The sequence below is a fragment of the Peromyscus californicus genome, unplaced genomic scaffold (genome assembly GCF_007827085.1).
Source record: "Peromyscus californicus insignis strain IS unplaced genomic scaffold, ASM782708v3 Scaffold_6__1_contigs__length_162567912, whole genome shotgun sequence".
Lineage (NCBI taxonomy): Eukaryota > Metazoa > Chordata > Mammalia > Rodentia > Cricetidae > Peromyscus > Peromyscus californicus.
Genome location: NW_026294584.1, coordinates 134,663,519 through 134,680,119, shown reverse-complemented (window position 1 = coordinate 134,680,119; position 16,601 = coordinate 134,663,519). Strand labels below are relative to the sequence as shown.

General features: G+C 39.8%; 1 protein-coding gene across 12 annotated transcripts in view; it reads left to right on the top strand.

The window, feature by feature from the left end:
• Erc1 (ELKS/RAB6-interacting/CAST family member 1) overlaps positions 1-16,601 on the top strand; it is a 338,915-nt gene that overhangs the window by 97,596 nt on the left and 224,718 nt on the right. For all 12 annotated transcript variants that reach the window (XM_052719645.1, XM_052719640.1, XM_052719643.1 and 9 more), the window contains 3 exons: positions 231-398; positions 13,577-13,714; positions 16,283-16,423. In XM_052719645.1, the coding sequence (XP_052575605.1) occupies positions 231-398; positions 13,577-13,714; positions 16,283-16,423 (447 nt within the window). The remainder of the gene's footprint in view (positions 1-230; positions 399-13,576; positions 13,715-16,282; positions 16,424-16,601) is intronic.

The following is a 16,601-nucleotide window of genomic DNA, read 5'->3' as shown; positions in this document are numbered from 1 at the left end:
CCATGCTGCTTTTCTGATTCCTCCATCTTTGGCTGGTGACTCTCCACATCTCTGCCCTTCTTCTTCCCAGTGCCTTCTCTGCCCCCCAAATCCTGCCTAGCCGTTGGTCGTTCATCTTTTTATTAAACCAGTCCAAGTGACAGATCTTCACAGTATACAAAAAGATTATTCCACAACACCATTCCTCTCCTTTCTGTTCTGTTCATTGTTTGTATATCTTCTGTTCTTAGGTGGATGCTCTTAGATTGCGTTTGGAAGAAAAGGAGACTATGCTGAATAAAAAAACCAAACAAATTCAAGATATGGCTGAGGAGAAGGGTACACAAGCTGGAGAGATACACGACCTCAAGGACATGCTGGACGTGAAGGAACGGAAGGTCAATGTTCTTCAGAAGAAGGTAAAGCACAGATGTTCTGAGCACAGTGGCCCACTTGTGACAACCTTATTCTGAGCACTCTGCCACCTGACCATTAGAGCTGCTCTCCTTCTGTTTACATTTTGCAGAGGACTTGGAACCATTGTTGCAGGAGGTAGATTGCTAAAGCTGCTCTACAAGTCAGCTTTTCGTGAGCTCAGCAGTATTACTGTCTTTCAGTAGGATTTCTCATCCTGTTTCTCAAAAGTGTCTTAGAAATTGACACAGTATTTGGCCAGCTAACCTACCTCTACTGTCTTGCATTGGAATAGAAATCTATTAGTAGCACATGGATCATCCATTTCATTGCTTAGGTGACAGTTTTGAAGAGTAAAGCTTCCTGCTGTATTAAGCATATAATGTACAGGACAGGGCAGACCTGCAAGCTGAGTTGCTTTACTCTCTCCCTCGATTGTAGCACTCCTCATGAGGTAGTAACATGCAGTAGTAGAAGCCTGGCTCACCTCTTTGACCATAATCATTATTGGAAATGGGCTTATTTTGGAATAAAATTAAAACTACTAATATTTTTTCTAGTTTTTAATTTATATAAAAGCTGTCCTTGAGGTGATAGCTATAGACATGTCATTTGTGGTTCATTTCTGTTGAAATGATAGATTTGCAGTGTTTAACATTTTCCTAGTTTATTGATAACTTATTAATAGTCACCAAGGAAGAACCTTCTTTGCTGAATTTGGCAAAGATTTAGCCTTTTTTCAGAAGAGGATCATATCCTGTGTTTTCACTTTATATTCATTTGTTCTCATTTATTTTTTCAATTGTAAAGCTTTGAACACCCTAAATATCAGTTGACTGTTCTGTTAGTGCATGCTAATTTGTTGTTTTAAAAATCTGGTGACTTTTGCCGGGCAGTGGTGGCACATGCCTTTAATCCCAGTACTCGGGAGGCAGAGGCAGGTGGATCTCTGTGAGTTCAAGGCCAGCTTGCTCTACAGAGTGAGTTCCAGGACAGCCTGTTAAACAGAGAAACCCTGTCTCAAACAATAACAACAACAAAAAAAAATCTGGTGATTTTTATGTCTTTCTACCCACACTGCTCACTTCCTCTATGCTTCAGAGATAGCTTGCACATAGAGAAGCAAATATATATTCTTATTCTGTTTACATTTTTGAGGTATTCTTGACACCTGTGTAGTCTATATACAGGCAAAAGCATATGTATTTGTGTATATGTGTGCATGTGTTTTGATACAAATCTTACCATTCCTATTTTCCTTTTTTAAAAGTTAATGTTTCCAAGCTCCACCCAAGGATAGGTGTTCCAAAGGTGTTATTATTGTATTAATGTTTTACAGTTATGCTAGCAAAGTTTATTCTGGGTGGCAGGGCTACATTTTCTGGTTTATATAAAATGTTACAATAAAAATTATTTATATTTAGCTTATATTTGTATAAATTACCTTTCTAGGATCAACTCCTTGAAGTAGGATACCTTGGTGAAGTGATAGGCATTTCTTTTTTAGTTTTTCGAGACAGGGTTTCTCCGTGTAGTTTTGGTGCCTGTCCTGGATCTTGCTTTGTAGACCAGGCTGGCCTCGAACTCACAGAGATCTGCCTGGCTCTGCCTCCCGAGTGCTGGGATTAAAGGCGTGTGCCACCACCTGGCATGATAGGCATTTATAATTTCGGTGACCTTCCCAAGTATCAGCTGTTTCCTACCACTAGTGTGTGAAGGTGTGTCCCCTGAAGGCTTATCTAGAGTGGGTTTTTATCAGCCTTTTTGCTTCTGCCAACCTGGTAATGAGGAGATAGTTTGTCATTATGGCTGTATTTCTTTTCTCATAAACAAATGGAATGTAGTTTTATGTATTTAAGGTCTTTGCATTTTCATTTATGCAAAGTGTCTGTTCATAGGTTTATTTACTTTTTAGTGATTTGTAGCAGTTTTGTTTCCCAATTAAAAACAGAACATGTTTAGTTTGCTGTAACTTTCAGATGTTTGGTTTTTGACTATGCATGAATGTCTGTATAATCAGTTAGTTTTTTAATAACATGGATTTTGTGGCATATTTCAAAACTTATATGTTAGAATGTCTCTTTTATTGGTCTATATTCAGTGGCTTTGTTTCAAGTTTTGTTATTTGTGGTATATATTAATAAGCTATTATTTCCACCATACTTTTTTAAATTTAGTGATGCCTAGCTATTTGTGGTTTTCAATTTCCCTGTGTGAAATTTAGAATCTGTTTATGTCTTCATTGTTGTGTGACACTCTTCCTGGGAAGACTTAAACAAACGTCTACTCACCTCAGTTAGGGAACTGATGACAGACCAGGGTTTGGATAGGACCAAAGTCCACCTTGGTGAATCAGTGAGTTTTCCTGGGGTTACATGCAAGAATGTGGCTGAGGCATTACTTTCAGGGGTAGAAACACAGCAAACACAGAAACACGCAAACACAGCTGCATCAGCACAAGCCTGCTTCAGCACAGTGGCAGTCCACAAAAGCTAGCAACCTGGAGCACATTGTACAGCCTGTAGGCGGCTCAGCAGTTGCCGGCATCTCTTCCTTCTGGGTCAGTCGGTCTGAGCTTCTTCCAGCAGCTATGCTGCTCTTTGTTTCTTCTGGGCTCTTGGGCTGATCTGTTTCTTCCAGGCTACTTTGTCTCAGCCACTTGTAAGCAGCTCAGCTTTTCTCAGTCTTTCCCCAACAATCTTTACTGTTCTATACTATTAGGGAGGGAGAGGCCTGGGGATCTGCTCAGTTTCAGGGACTGACTGAAGCTGTTTTGATTTGTTCACTTCCTGTTTTAACCAGCTTCCCTGGAGGATGGAGTGTTTTTACCTCCTCTTAGGACATCCTTTGTTTCACCTTTCTGTAAACCACTTTTGAGAGTTGGTTCTCCCTTCCACCATGTGGCTTCCAGGGATTGATCTCCAATTTTGAAGGGCAGTGGCAGTCACCCTTTTGCGCTGAGCTATCTTGACAGCCCTTTGTGTTAAGTACTCAAAAAATTTCCATTAGAGCTTTACTCTGAAATTACGTGGCCTGTGAGAAAATTATAAGCAAGTCTCACATAATGAATGTGACTTCAGTGAATATAGCCATCTTTATTGTCCTGTTAAAATTATTCAGGAGAGAAGTAGAATTCAGTGTTCTTTCTTTTAGCCTTGAGCATTTTCAGTAAAGAATGTAAGAAACTTGTCTGCAGTGCACTACTGTAATTTAACTTACTGGGAAGAATTTAGGCAGCCCTGCAGAGATATTTTCTTCTGTGTAATACTTAATCCACACTGCTCATCAATTTACACATTGTTCCATGAGCAAGGACAATAGGTAGTGGTTTTCATTGTCATCCTGTTCTGTGACATTTGAGTTCTCTGGGAAGGTGTCCTGGGAAGTAATTGGTACTTTGACACAGTGATGGCAGTGGTTCCTCTGGGCTGCATTGCCCCTCATAGTCTTCCAGTTCTTATGTACTCTACATATCTGTACGCATTAGTATATCCTTGTGTTCAGAGAGTACAGGAGGCAATTACAAATGGCCGGGGGTCACAGTGTGATTGTCATAGGACTCCTGCTTCCTAGAATTCTCCTTGAAGAAAGGAGTCTTGGTGTTATAGTAAATTTCTTTTCTCTATAATAAATCATTGAGCTTGAAAAAAGGTGAATATTCGAATCTGAGCTACCTTCAGAATCGGTTTTAAAACTTGACAGCTTCTTGCTTGATGCATGTCAGCGTCTTGAGTTGGTTTGCACAGATGTACTAGGAATCCCTTCTGCTTTTTTTCCTTGCTTGCCTATTTTGCCTTGGTGAAATCAACTGAAATTTACATTTTAAACAAGTGAAGTATCTTATGATTATTTCCTACAGACTTACTATTAATTAAGTCTCAAAGGTTTCTTTTATTTGTTGTCTCCCAGCCTTCCTTTGGTTTTACAGAAAACTCCCCAATTGACAGCTAAGTTTATTATGTCTCAAGAATGAGCCTGTGGAAGCCTTAGGTTAAATAAAAGGTTGTTTGGATGCCTTGTAGAAATCCTTAGAGGTTTCTATGAAATTAATAATTTGCGTGTATGAATGGTGTGCCATGGCACCACTGTGGAGGTTGGAGGACAGTTCAGGGAGTTAGTTCATTCTTGCCACCTTGAGGCATTTGGAGATGAAACTTAGGCTGCCGGGCCTTTGCATAAGCACCTCTACCTGGTGAGCCATCTCCCTGCCCCCCTAGAGAGTTTCTGTGTTATTGAGTGCATATGATAAGAGACTCTTACCTAAGGTGTCTTGGATAACATAGCACTTAATTTTTTTTCCTTCGTCATTATCAATGAAACTATGAATATCTATCCTGGATATTTGAAAAATGTGGCAAAGCTAAAAAGAGAAAAATGTGCCAGGTGGTAGTGGCACACGCCTTTAATCCCAGCACTTGGGAGGCAGAGCCCGGCAGATCTCTGTGAGTTTGAGGCCAGCCTGGTCTACAGAGCAAGATACAGGACAAGCACCAAAACTATACAGAGAAACCTTATCTCAAAGAACAAAACCAACCCCCCCCCAACAAAAAAAGAAAAATGCATAAAAATAAGCTTTTCTTTTATAGATTTGATATTTTTTAAAAAATGGTATGTATTGTCTGTATGTTGAAATGTGAGTGTGTATATGCAGGTGCTGTTGTTGTCTAGAAGACAGTGTAGGATCCTCTGGAGCTGGAGTTACTTGTGGTTGTGAGCTGCCTGACCTGAATGATGGCAACTGATCTCAGGTCCTCTGCAAGGGCAGGAAGGGCTCTCAACCTCTGACCACCTCTCCAGCTCCTAAGCTTCGCTTTTAAATTGGAAAAATATTGGACATATTTTAATAAACTTTCTTTATACAACAGTACATAATAAGCACATCTCTGCATCTTTTTTTACTTCATAATTTAATTTAATTTTACATATCAGCCACGGATTCCTTTGTCTTCCCCTCTCCCGGCCCTCCCCCACTTTCCCCCCAACCCACCCCCCATTCCCATCTCCTCCAGGGCAAAGACTGAACTAAATCTACATCTCTGCATCTTAGTTCTTGAGAATACAAGCTGTAATGGTTGCCTATCCCCTAGTGCACGCACTTGCTTTGGCCAGTCTCCTTTTGCTTTGTTTTTGACTTTCACCGACTTGGTTAGTGTTACAAATAATAGATAAAGTTTTCCTGTTGGAAACTAAGCCTAGTGTGCTGATTTAATTATTAAAAAACATACTTTTTTTTTTATTAGATCTGAGATGGTTTATCTGTTGTAGCTATTATAACTAGAAAGCTGAAAGCATTGGTTCACACACGTGATAGGCAGTGAGGTCATAATTGCAGTCACACTGTTGCTGTTCTCTTAGGCTTGGTCTTTTAGCAATTTCAGTACATTAAGCTGTGCAAAGTTTTCAAAAATTATTTCTATTATTTTGTATGTATAAATGTCTGCTTACTACATGCATACCTGGTGACTGCAGATGCCGGAAGAGGGCATCGTATTTCCTGGAACTGTAGTTATAGACAGTTGTGAGTCACAATGTGGGTGTTGGGAATCAAACCTGGGTCTTGTAGAAGAGCAACCAGTACTCTTAATTACTGAGTCTCTCCCCAGCTGTGCAGAATTTTTAACATATGCCATCACGATGTAAAAAGAATTTCAACTATTTCCATAATTGCTTCCTAATAGATCTTGACAGGCAGTGATTTTGGTCTCAGCAACTTTTGCTGCTTTTTATCCAGTTCATTATGAAAAGGTCTTAGAAGGTAGTGTTCTGTACCATGAACAAGTCCATTAGGAAATTCCCTTTCTTGCAATTAAAATCTATTTGGGTTGTATTTTTGTAAGGGTCATACATATACTTCTTACATACAGTAGTACCTTCCCTCATCATTTCTCTTGTAGTTGAAGTTACCTGAAGCTAACTATGATCTGAAAATATGAATGGAAAATTTCAGAAACTTACAAATTTGTAATTATGAACTATTCTCAGGAGTGTGGTAAAATTTTATTTGTCCCATTTTGTCTTACACAGGACTTGAATTATCCATTTGTCAAGTGTATACTGACAGCAATACTGCTGCCTGTCGGTCATTTAGGAGAAATCATTCAGTAAATATTCTTCATTCTTACATTTGTTCCCCAACTCCCCCTAGACAGACAGCCTTGGCTGTCCTGGAACTGACTCTGTAGACCAGGCTGACCTTGAACTCAGAAATCCACTTGCCTCTGCCTTCCTGGTGCTGGTACTAAAGGCTTGCACCACTATGCCCTGTGTTCTTATATTTTCTAATAAATAGAAATATGGTTAGTTAAATAAAGGCCAGAGGCCCAAATAAATAGACAGTATAAAAGCTGCTCTTTGTGGTTCTAGTTGTGTCTTGTTAGTACACTTTATCAAACTGTAGGATGACAGAAATTAGGGCTCTTTTACTTGAAGAAAGAAAAATTCACTGTGCATTAGTGTGTTTCTGTTTTCATAAGTTTATGATCATCTAGACTACGTCTGCCATCGATACTGGAAAGTATTTGCAGAAAATGAAGGGGAGGGCCTTTCTGATTGATGGGCTTCATCATCATAAATTTAATTCTGCTTAAAAAAGCTTGTGGAGGTATTGTCAAAGCTGTTGCTCAAGTGGTCCAGGTGACTTCAGGAAGTGCTTGGGGATTTCTTTGGTAGAGGAAGCCTCTCCTGGCAGGGATTAAGGCAGAGTACTCAGTTCCTCTTGACTGGACTTACGTGGATTTATGTCTACTCATAAGCCACTCAGTGAAACGTGATGACTCCTGACAACTGTGCAATGCTGATAAAAAACCAGAATAAAAGATGTTGGTAAATCTGTGGCAGTGTATAATTGGTATGTAGATTTGGTATTCCTCATGTACTGTTGAATTTAGTATTTTTTCTCTGATATCAATTTTTCTATAAAAATAAAGTAAAAATCAGGTATGGAGAAGACAGCCTTATATTATATGCTATTTTATTTTCAGCTCAGTAATGTGATGATGAGAGAGGTTTCAAGAAATTAATCTTAGAGTAACTATTTAAAATATTTATATTTCAGTTCACCTGTGTTAGATTTTCTCTTTAGAATAAACTCCAGTTCGTTTGATTATTACAAACTTTTATTCATGCAGAAATTCAATGCATGCTTAAATAGGTACTTAGTGCTTTTTGTTTATAACAGGTAGATTATACATAAAGAGCCCATAGAGGACCAGTGAGGCTTGCCACTGAACCCGACAACCTGAGTTGGATCTCTGGAACCCACACGGTGGGAGGAGAGAACTGACTCTAGCAAGTTGTCCTCTGTTTTCCATAAATACACCAAGGCATAAGTGTACCCACACAACCACATAATAAATAAATTAAATGTAAAACAAAAAGTCCTTGGGATTATAAAATGGGCCACCTTACATAGCAATTTGTCTGTATACTGTCTATAGTGTGGATATGCTAGATAGAGGAATGAGGGTTAATCATACTTCTTGGAACAGTGTGCAATTGAAAGTTTATAAAACATACTAGGTCCCATCTTTCCACAGTGTTTGAGTTTTTAGACAGTTTCTTGAAATACAACCCAAGCTGGCTTTGACCTCATGATCCTCCTGTCTCAGCTTCCTGAAATCCAAGACTATGGTTTAGTACCACCATACCTGGCTGAATTGCTTTTTCCCTAGAATGTTTCGTCTAATATTTTCAGATTATGATTAACCCCTGGTAACTAGAAGTAGAGTAGAAAGTAAAATCATGCAGAAGTGGTAGACTATTGTCCTTGTCAGTTCCTTAGTCTGCATGTCTGTCAATAAAAATTAGCATCTTGGTCGGTGGTAGTGCACACCTTTTTTCCCCAGCACTCAGCGGGCAGAGACAAGCAGATCTCTATGAGTTTGAGGCCAGCCTGGTCTACAGAGCGAGTTCCAGGACAGTCAGGGCTACACAGAGAAATGTAGGCGCAGTTTCTCTGTGTCTTGGCAGCCGCTTCCAAATAACCATTCAGAGACTTACTATTAATTATAAATGCTTGGCAATCGCTCAGGCTTGTTACTAGCTAATGCTCACATTTTAAATTAACTCATATTTCTTATCTATGCTCTGCCATGTGGCTTGGTACCTTATTTCAGTACGGCAAGTTCAACTCCTCCCTGCATATCTTGAGACTCCTCAGACCCTGCCCTTCTCAGCATTCCCTCTGCCCCGAAAATCCTGCCTCGCTGTTGGCCAATCAGCTTAACAATGAGAGAAACACATTTTCACAGTGTATAGTAGGATTACTCCACAGCACAGAAATCCTGTCTCATAAAAATACAAGAAAAAATATACAATTTTTTGTATGTATATGTACCTGTTATAGACAAAACCCAGTAGTACCTAATTAAGCATGCATTGAATTTCTGCATGAGTAAAATTTTATGAAATAGGATCTTTATATCTCTAAAGTCCCAGAAAAGATTCTAATAATACCCTACTAATAAAACTTCCAGTGTACTGATCATGTCTACCTACCTTTTTACCCTCTTCCTGGTTTCCCTTGGTCTCCTTCTTAGTCCCTAATAGCACATTTTCTAGTTTCAGGTCTTTTTTTTCCATATATGAAAACAAAAAACACATAGGACTTTAAATATTTAATTTGCCTTCCTCTTCTATCCATTTTCCTGAAAGTCACAGGATCTTGTTCTTCATGACTAGTAATATTGTTGTTTATATACCATTTTCATTCACCTATTGTTTGGCACTTAGGCTGATTCCACACTTGGCTGTTGTGAATTTTACAGCAAACTTGTACTTATCTCTAGTATGCTGTCTTAGTTAGGGTTCCTTTTGCTGTGAAGGGACACCATGATCATGGCAATTCTTTTTTTTTCCTCCCCTGGTTTTTTGAGACAGGGTTTCTCTGTGTAGTTTTGGTGCCTGTCCTGGATCTTGCTCTGTAGAGGTTGGCCTGGCTCTGCCTCCCCAGTGCTGGGATTAAAGGCGTGCGCCACCACCACCCGGCTTGGTAGCTCTATCTTTAATGTTTGGAGGGACCTCCATATTATATTGCACACTGGCATTATCAACTTACATTCCTAACAATGTATGAGGGCTCTTGCTTTGCCCAAATTTTACGAAAATATCAGATTTAACTGCAGTAAGTTTTCGTTCGCCTGGAAGCTAAATGAGCATTTTTCACAGTCAGTGGCTATTTCCATTTGTTTGATGTCTCCTCAGACTTTCTTAAACTTTTTTAGTTCTGTGTGTAGTTGGAGTCTTATGTAGGTAATCCGCCTGTGTCAGTATTCTGAAGTTTTCCCCTAGGCCTTACTCTAGTGGTTTCAAATTAAAGTTTTAGTCTTAAAGTCTCTTGTCTTTTTTGTTTTTAGAGTAAGATAAGGGTCTAGTTTCAGTCTTGTATATTTGGATATCCAGTTTTCCCATCAACTGCCCTTTATTGAACACATATTTTTTTTTTTTATTTTGCAATACAATTCAGTTCTACATATCAGCCACGGATTCCCTTGTTCTCCCCCCTCCCACCCCCCTCACCTTCCCCCCAGCCCGCCCCCCATTCCCATCTCCTCCAGGGCAAAGCCTTCCCCGCAGACTGAGATCAACCTTGTAGACTCAGTCCAGGTAGGTCCAGTCCCCTCCTCCCAGGCCGAGCCAAGCGATCCTGCATAGGCCCCAGGTTTCAAACAGCCAACTCATGCAATGAGCACAGGACCCGGTCCCACTGCCTGGATGCCTCCCAAACAGATCAGGCCAATCAACTGTCTCACCCACTCAGAGGGCCTGATCCAGTTGGTGACCCCTCAGCCATTGGTTCATAGTTCATGTGTTTCCGTTCGTTTGGCTATTTGTCCCTGTGCTTTATCCAACCTTGGTCTCAACAATTCTCATTCATATAAACCCTCTTCATTCTCGCTAATTGGACTCCCAGAGATCCACCCAGGGCCTAGTCATGGATCTCTGCATCCAGACCCCTCAGTAGTTGGATGAGGTTTCTAGCACGACAATTAGGGTGTTTGGCCATCCCATCACCAGAGTAGGTCAGTTCGGGCTGTCTCCCGACCATTGCCAGCAGTCTGTTGTGAGGGTATCTTTGTGGATTTCTGTGGGCCTCTCTAGCACTTTGCTTCTTCCTATTCTCATGTGGTCTTCATTTACCATGGTCTCCTATTCCTTGTTCTCCCTCTCTGTTGTTGATCCAGCTGGGATCTCCCGCTCCCCCAAGCTCTCTTTCCCTCGACCCTCGCCCTTCACTACCCCCACTCATGTCCAGGCTGTTCATGTAGATCTCATTCCATTTCTCTGTCATTGGGCAATCCCCGTGTCTTTCTTGGGGTCCTGTTTTCCAGGTAGCCTCCCTGGTGATGTGAGTAGCAGTCCAGTCATCCTTTGAACACATATTTTTAACACCTCTCATTGAGACTCACTTGAAACTACATTGATGAGTTCACTTGTGTTCGCCTGGTTCCTGTCAGCTTTTGTGCCAGCATTGTTCCTTTTGTTACAGAGCCCGTGGTGGAGCCCGCGGTAGTGCTTTTTACTTAGGTTTCCTTGGCTACTTGGAGATTTTTTTTATTTTTTTTAATTTTTTTTTCTAGTTCTACCAATTTATTTTCAGTATTCATGTTACCCACTGTTCTATTGGGGCCTCAATATCCACCCCACCCCCCCGCCACCCCCCCTCTCCCCCACACACACCAGGCTTTTTCTTTTGGGCAACCAACCAGCTCCCAAATCATGACACAGAGACTTACCTGTTTTGAATGCTTGGCTTTGGCTTAGCTCTTTTCTTGCTAGCTCTTGTAACTTAACCTGTTTCTCTCTGTGCACCTTTTGCCTCAGGGCTTCTTACCTTTTCTTACTCTCTTGCTGTCTCAGTGTCTGGCGGGCTGATGGCTGCCTGGCTTCTTGCCCTGGGCATCTCTCTCATTCTCTTCTCTTCCTCCTCCTTTCTTTCTTTTCTTTCTTCTTGAGCCTAGATTTCTCCTCCTACTTATTCTCTCTGCCTGCCAGCCCCACCTATCCCTCTCCTGCCTAACTATTGGCCTTTCAGCATATTAATTATTAGACCAATCAGGTGCCTTAGGCAGGCCAGGTAAAACAGATGCAACACATCTTTACACAATTAAACAAATGCAACATAAACAAAAGTAACACACCTTTACACAGTTAAAGTAATATTCTGCAGTATAAGCAAATGTAACACATCTTTGCCTATTAAAATCATATTCCACAAGACTCTCTCTTTGTCTAGTAGGTTTGAGTTTTTCTTGTTTGTTTGTTTTGTTTTTTGTTTTTCTTGGCGCCCTTTCAACACTTGGGGCATATAAAATTATTGTATTTCATTCCAGTTTTCTTCGTATAGCTTTCAACATATTTTTCTCATTTTCCATCTATATCTAGATATAAATTTCATAGTTTATTGTGTTGGTAATATTTCTTTATTATTTCTCATTAAATTATCTTTTATTCTAGTTGGATATAATGTTCTTAATGATGGTGTTTATTAAATTCTCTTCTGAGTGTTAAGGGTTCCCCTAAGCCTTGTCCAGGTGCAATAATCTTGGTTTGTAGTTATTTTCTTTGAGGACTGAAATGCCTCATTTCACACCCTCCTGGCATGTAGAGTACCTTTTATGAAGTCTTCCACTGGCGAAGGTATTTGCCTTTAAATATTACTTGTCACTTCTCTGTTTCAGAGTGTAATATTCTTTCTTAGTCCTGTACTTTTTAAAACTTGACTATAATAAATTTTAGTCAATAATTATAATAGAAAGAAAATATAAAAGAAAAATAAGAAAGCATGAATAGCAAATGTAAAGACCACGTATCAGACTCACTGGGAGAAGAGCTACAGGCTGGAGACATAGAAAGCCTCTTTAACAAAAATAATAGCAAAGACTTCCCCCAAATCTTGGAAAATGGGAAAACCAAGTATAGGAAGCATTTAGAACCTCAAACATACATAACCATAAAAGTACTTTGCCACAGCATTAATTATAGTCCTTGCCTTACTTTCCATGTCACTTGTTTATTTGTTTGTTTGTTTGTTTGTTTTTTAGGATAGAGTGTCATGTAGCCAAGACTGGCCTTGAACTCATTCTGTGTCCCAGCTTGACCCAGAACTCTTGCTTCTCCTGCCTCTTTATCTCAACATGCTGAGATTGTAGGCATGCTCCAAATGCACAAACTGTGCTTGGTTTTTGGGGATCTTTAGTCCCTGTAATCTCAGAATTATTTACCAAGTCCTTATAGAAGTCATTTCAGTTTCATTTCCACAGCCATGAAAATTATCTGAAGTTGACAGACCATTTCTAGGATTGAAAACTTCTAATCATTCCTCTCTCTCTGAAATTCATTCTGTTCCTTAGAAGGCCAGAAGGTGCACATATTGCCCAGCTTTAGCTTTATAACAGGAGCCCTCTTTCTCTCTTCTCATGTTATATACTAAAAGTAGGCCTCTTCTTTTTTCTTAGTATGTCAGTGCCTGGCTTGTTACAGGGAAATTGGTAATTGTCTAGTAATGTACGACTCTCTGAATGTGCCCAGTCTTGTCTGATCTAACCCAAGCAGGGTCAGGCTGGTTAGTACTTGGGTAGGAGAAATCAATAATTCTTTTGAGTAAATGAATGCATCTAAGTGTGTGACGAAATGAATGACCACACTGAGAAGTTTCATTGAAAAAACTTGCTGTTTAGAAAAAAGTTATTTAAAAAATCTAAACACTAACATTCAAGAACAGGTTCCCTTTGCCCAGCTGATTTGGTTTTCTGTCTAGTTGCAGTATTCTTTGTCCTTCCACTTGTTGTGCAGCAGTCTCTCTTGGCATTCCCAGAGGCATCCTAGAAGTCATCTGATTTCATATGGATTCATTGCAGTCCCTCTTAGCACTGCCGTCTTCATGTTGGGAATGGCGTTTGACAAGACAACTTTGTCTTCTTTTGTTAGGGATTTGCCTATTTGTATTATGTCTATAGAGTACTTATCTTTTCTCTGTGGTGGTGTAAAATTCTGGCTGTAGTAAGGGTATATAGGTATGTAGTAAGGGTATATGTAGCATATAATTTTGAAACAATTAAACTTTAAATTATTTCTACAGAGAACACATCCACACCATAATTTGTTTATGCTTTAAATAATTGTTATTGCACCTACTTCTACCATTTTTAATGACTTTTTTCCTTAAATGCATATGTATATTCAGATTGAAAATCTCCAGGAACAACTGAGAGATAAAGAGAAGCAGATGAGCAGCTTGAAAGAGCGAGTCAAGTCTCTCCAGGCGGATACCACCAACACAGATACAGCTCTAACGACCTTGGAGGAGGCTCTTGCAGAGAAAGTGAGTGATTGGCCTGACCCTTCCCAGACCTTTGAGTTCTGCTTTCTCGTTATTCTGAAATTGGCTATAAACACAGGAGAAATCCTTTCATGGAAACGGTTCTTTGTTGCTGATGTGCATAGTATAGACAGAAAGACAGTCTAGTTACTGTTGGATGTTAGCACCAACTAGTAGGCAAGATTGGTTGCATACCAAAAGGCCATGGCCACATTTCCTAAAGAAACAGCATGTGTTCCACATTTTGCTGCTTTCTGAAGCAAAAGAAAATTCATTATTTAACAAAATGTGTAGGATACTGGACATTGATTATCAGGATGCTATCCCAGACTAACTCCTCTGTTACCTTCCTTCCCTATGACATATATGACATATGGATTTTATTCATGAATTTTACATCCTTACTACTTTCTAGTCTTGGCTTACCCCTAAAATAATTTAAGTTTATTTATTTTTATGTCTATAGATGTTTTGTTGACATCAATGTCTGTGCATCACATGTGCCTTGTGTCCGTAGAGGCCAGAAAGGGCATTGAATTTTCTGGTACTGTAGTTACAACCAGTTGTGGCTGCTATGTGGGCTGGGAATTGAATGTGAGTCCTCTGGAAGAGTAGCCAGTGCTCTTAATCACAGACTCAATCTCTGTAGCCACTTGGCTTGTATTACTTTATTTTACCTTTATGAGCACATTTGACTTTTTAAGGAATGGTTGAATGAAGAAGTGCTCTAAACCATCTTAGAAGGTATTTTAGAGAATCTCCTTATGGTGTTTTTGTTTTTTTGTTGATCTTTTATTTGTCTTTGTTTTTGGATGTGCCTTGTTTTGTGATGGAGGTCTTATGTGGGTCAGGCTGGCCTTAGGTTCACAGTGTAGCTCAGTGTATCAGGGTTCTTCAGAGGAACAGAACTTATAAGATGAATCTGTTATCCACCTATCTGTAACAAGAATCTTAAATGGTCTAATTAATAAAAAACTCAGTGCCAACTATTGGGGTAAATTCTAAAAGATCAGAGAAGCAGAACAAGCCACAGCTAACCTCACCTTGCCAACTTCTCAGCTGATCCTGTTTCCTCAAACTAGAAGCCTCTGAATCCTCATCTGAATGGATCTCAGCTGAACTGCTGCTTAAAGCCTAAAAGCTTAAGAGCCTGTAGTTCCTGGTCCTCACACCTTACATACCTTTCAGCTTCCTGCCATCACTTCCTGGGATTAAAGGCCTGTGTCTTTCCCAAACAATGCATGAGATCTCAAGTGCTGGGATTAAAGATGTGTGTCACCATACCTGGCTGTTTCCAGTGTGGCCTTGAACTCACAGAGATCTAAATGGATCTCTGCCTCCAGAATGCTAGGATTAAAGGCATGTGTGCCACCGTTTTCTGGCCTCTATGTCTATCTAGTGACTGTTCTTTTCTCTGACCCCAGATAACTTTATTGGGGTACACAATATATGGGGGGGACACAATATCACCACATCCATCCATGCATGCATCCATCCATCCATCCATCCATCCAGTGGAGTTAGAAAGGCTTACAGGCTATAGTCCAGCTTGTCCAACAATGGCTGTCTACCAATAGAAGATTCAAGAATCCTGTAGTTGCGAGTTCTCTATTCTGGGTGTCTCAGCTGGTCTTCAGTATATGCCAAAATCCTGAAGAAGAAATGAACTTGCTTGTGAGAGTGAGAGCATGCAGGCAAAGAGAGAGCTAGCTTCCTTCCATGTCCTTTACATAGGCTACCAGCAAAAGGGGTGGCCCAGATTAATCCACCTCAAAAGGTCCGGATTAATGGTGTTTTTTTCCCACCTCAAAGATCTGGATTAGAAGTGGGTCTTTACACTTCAAATGATTTAATTAAGAAAAAAAAATCCCTTACTGGTGTGCCCAGCCATTTGAGTTTTAGTTAATTCTAGATATAGTCCACTTGACAACTAAGAATAGCCCTTAGCACTCCAGGTGTTAAAACTCTTGATCCTCTTATCTCTAATTCCAAGTGTTGGGATTAAAGGGTTATCCCATCATGCTGTACATTCCTTGAGATATTTAACTGGATTGTTTTAGAGGCATAAGGCAACATTCCTTAGGGTAGCAGAATTTTTAATTTTTCTACCTCATCTTTGCCTTCTTTTATGTTTGATAATTGTATCATAGCTTCCCTCCCCCCTTTTGATATATGAGTTGTGAGTAATTTCTGTTGCTTTGTAGGTAGTGTGTGTCAGTATCATTATAGTGAAGAATTATGTTACTTATTGTCCTAAGGGCGTACACATAAGTTTTTTGCTACTTGGAAATTGAATTTAAATGGCAATATTTCAAGAAAAGGCTTTAGTGATATCTAATAATATTTGAAAAGTTAGGAAACCACTCTTGGTATTTAAAAATAAACAAAGTTGGACATTTATTGGTTACAGTAGGAAAAATGAGTTCTTTGAAAAGTGAATTCTTGAAGAGCTTACCATTGTCTTTTTAATAGATGATAGAATTGTTGAATTTGGCCAGAGGTAGCAGAGTATGTTACATAATGTAAGTACACATGGGAGTTTCCTCATGACTTGGTGTGCTTTCTTTTTAGGAACGGACAATTGAACGCTTGAAGGAGCAACGGGACAGAGATGAGCGAGAGAAGCAGGAGGAGATTGATACCTACAAAAAAGATCTTAAAGACTTGAAAGAGAAAGTCAGCCTGTTGCAAGGGGACCTCTCGGAGAAGGAGGTCAGGGTTACCAGACGTACTCGGTTTTTTTAGTCATTACTGTTGCAAGGAGACCTCTCGGAGAAGGAGGTCATGGTTACCAGACGTACTCGGTTTACTTAGTCATTACTGTGTATGCATCTGCTGCTGTCTGTACAATGCAGATGAGCAAGAAAGGTTCTCTCAGTGTTCTGTGACA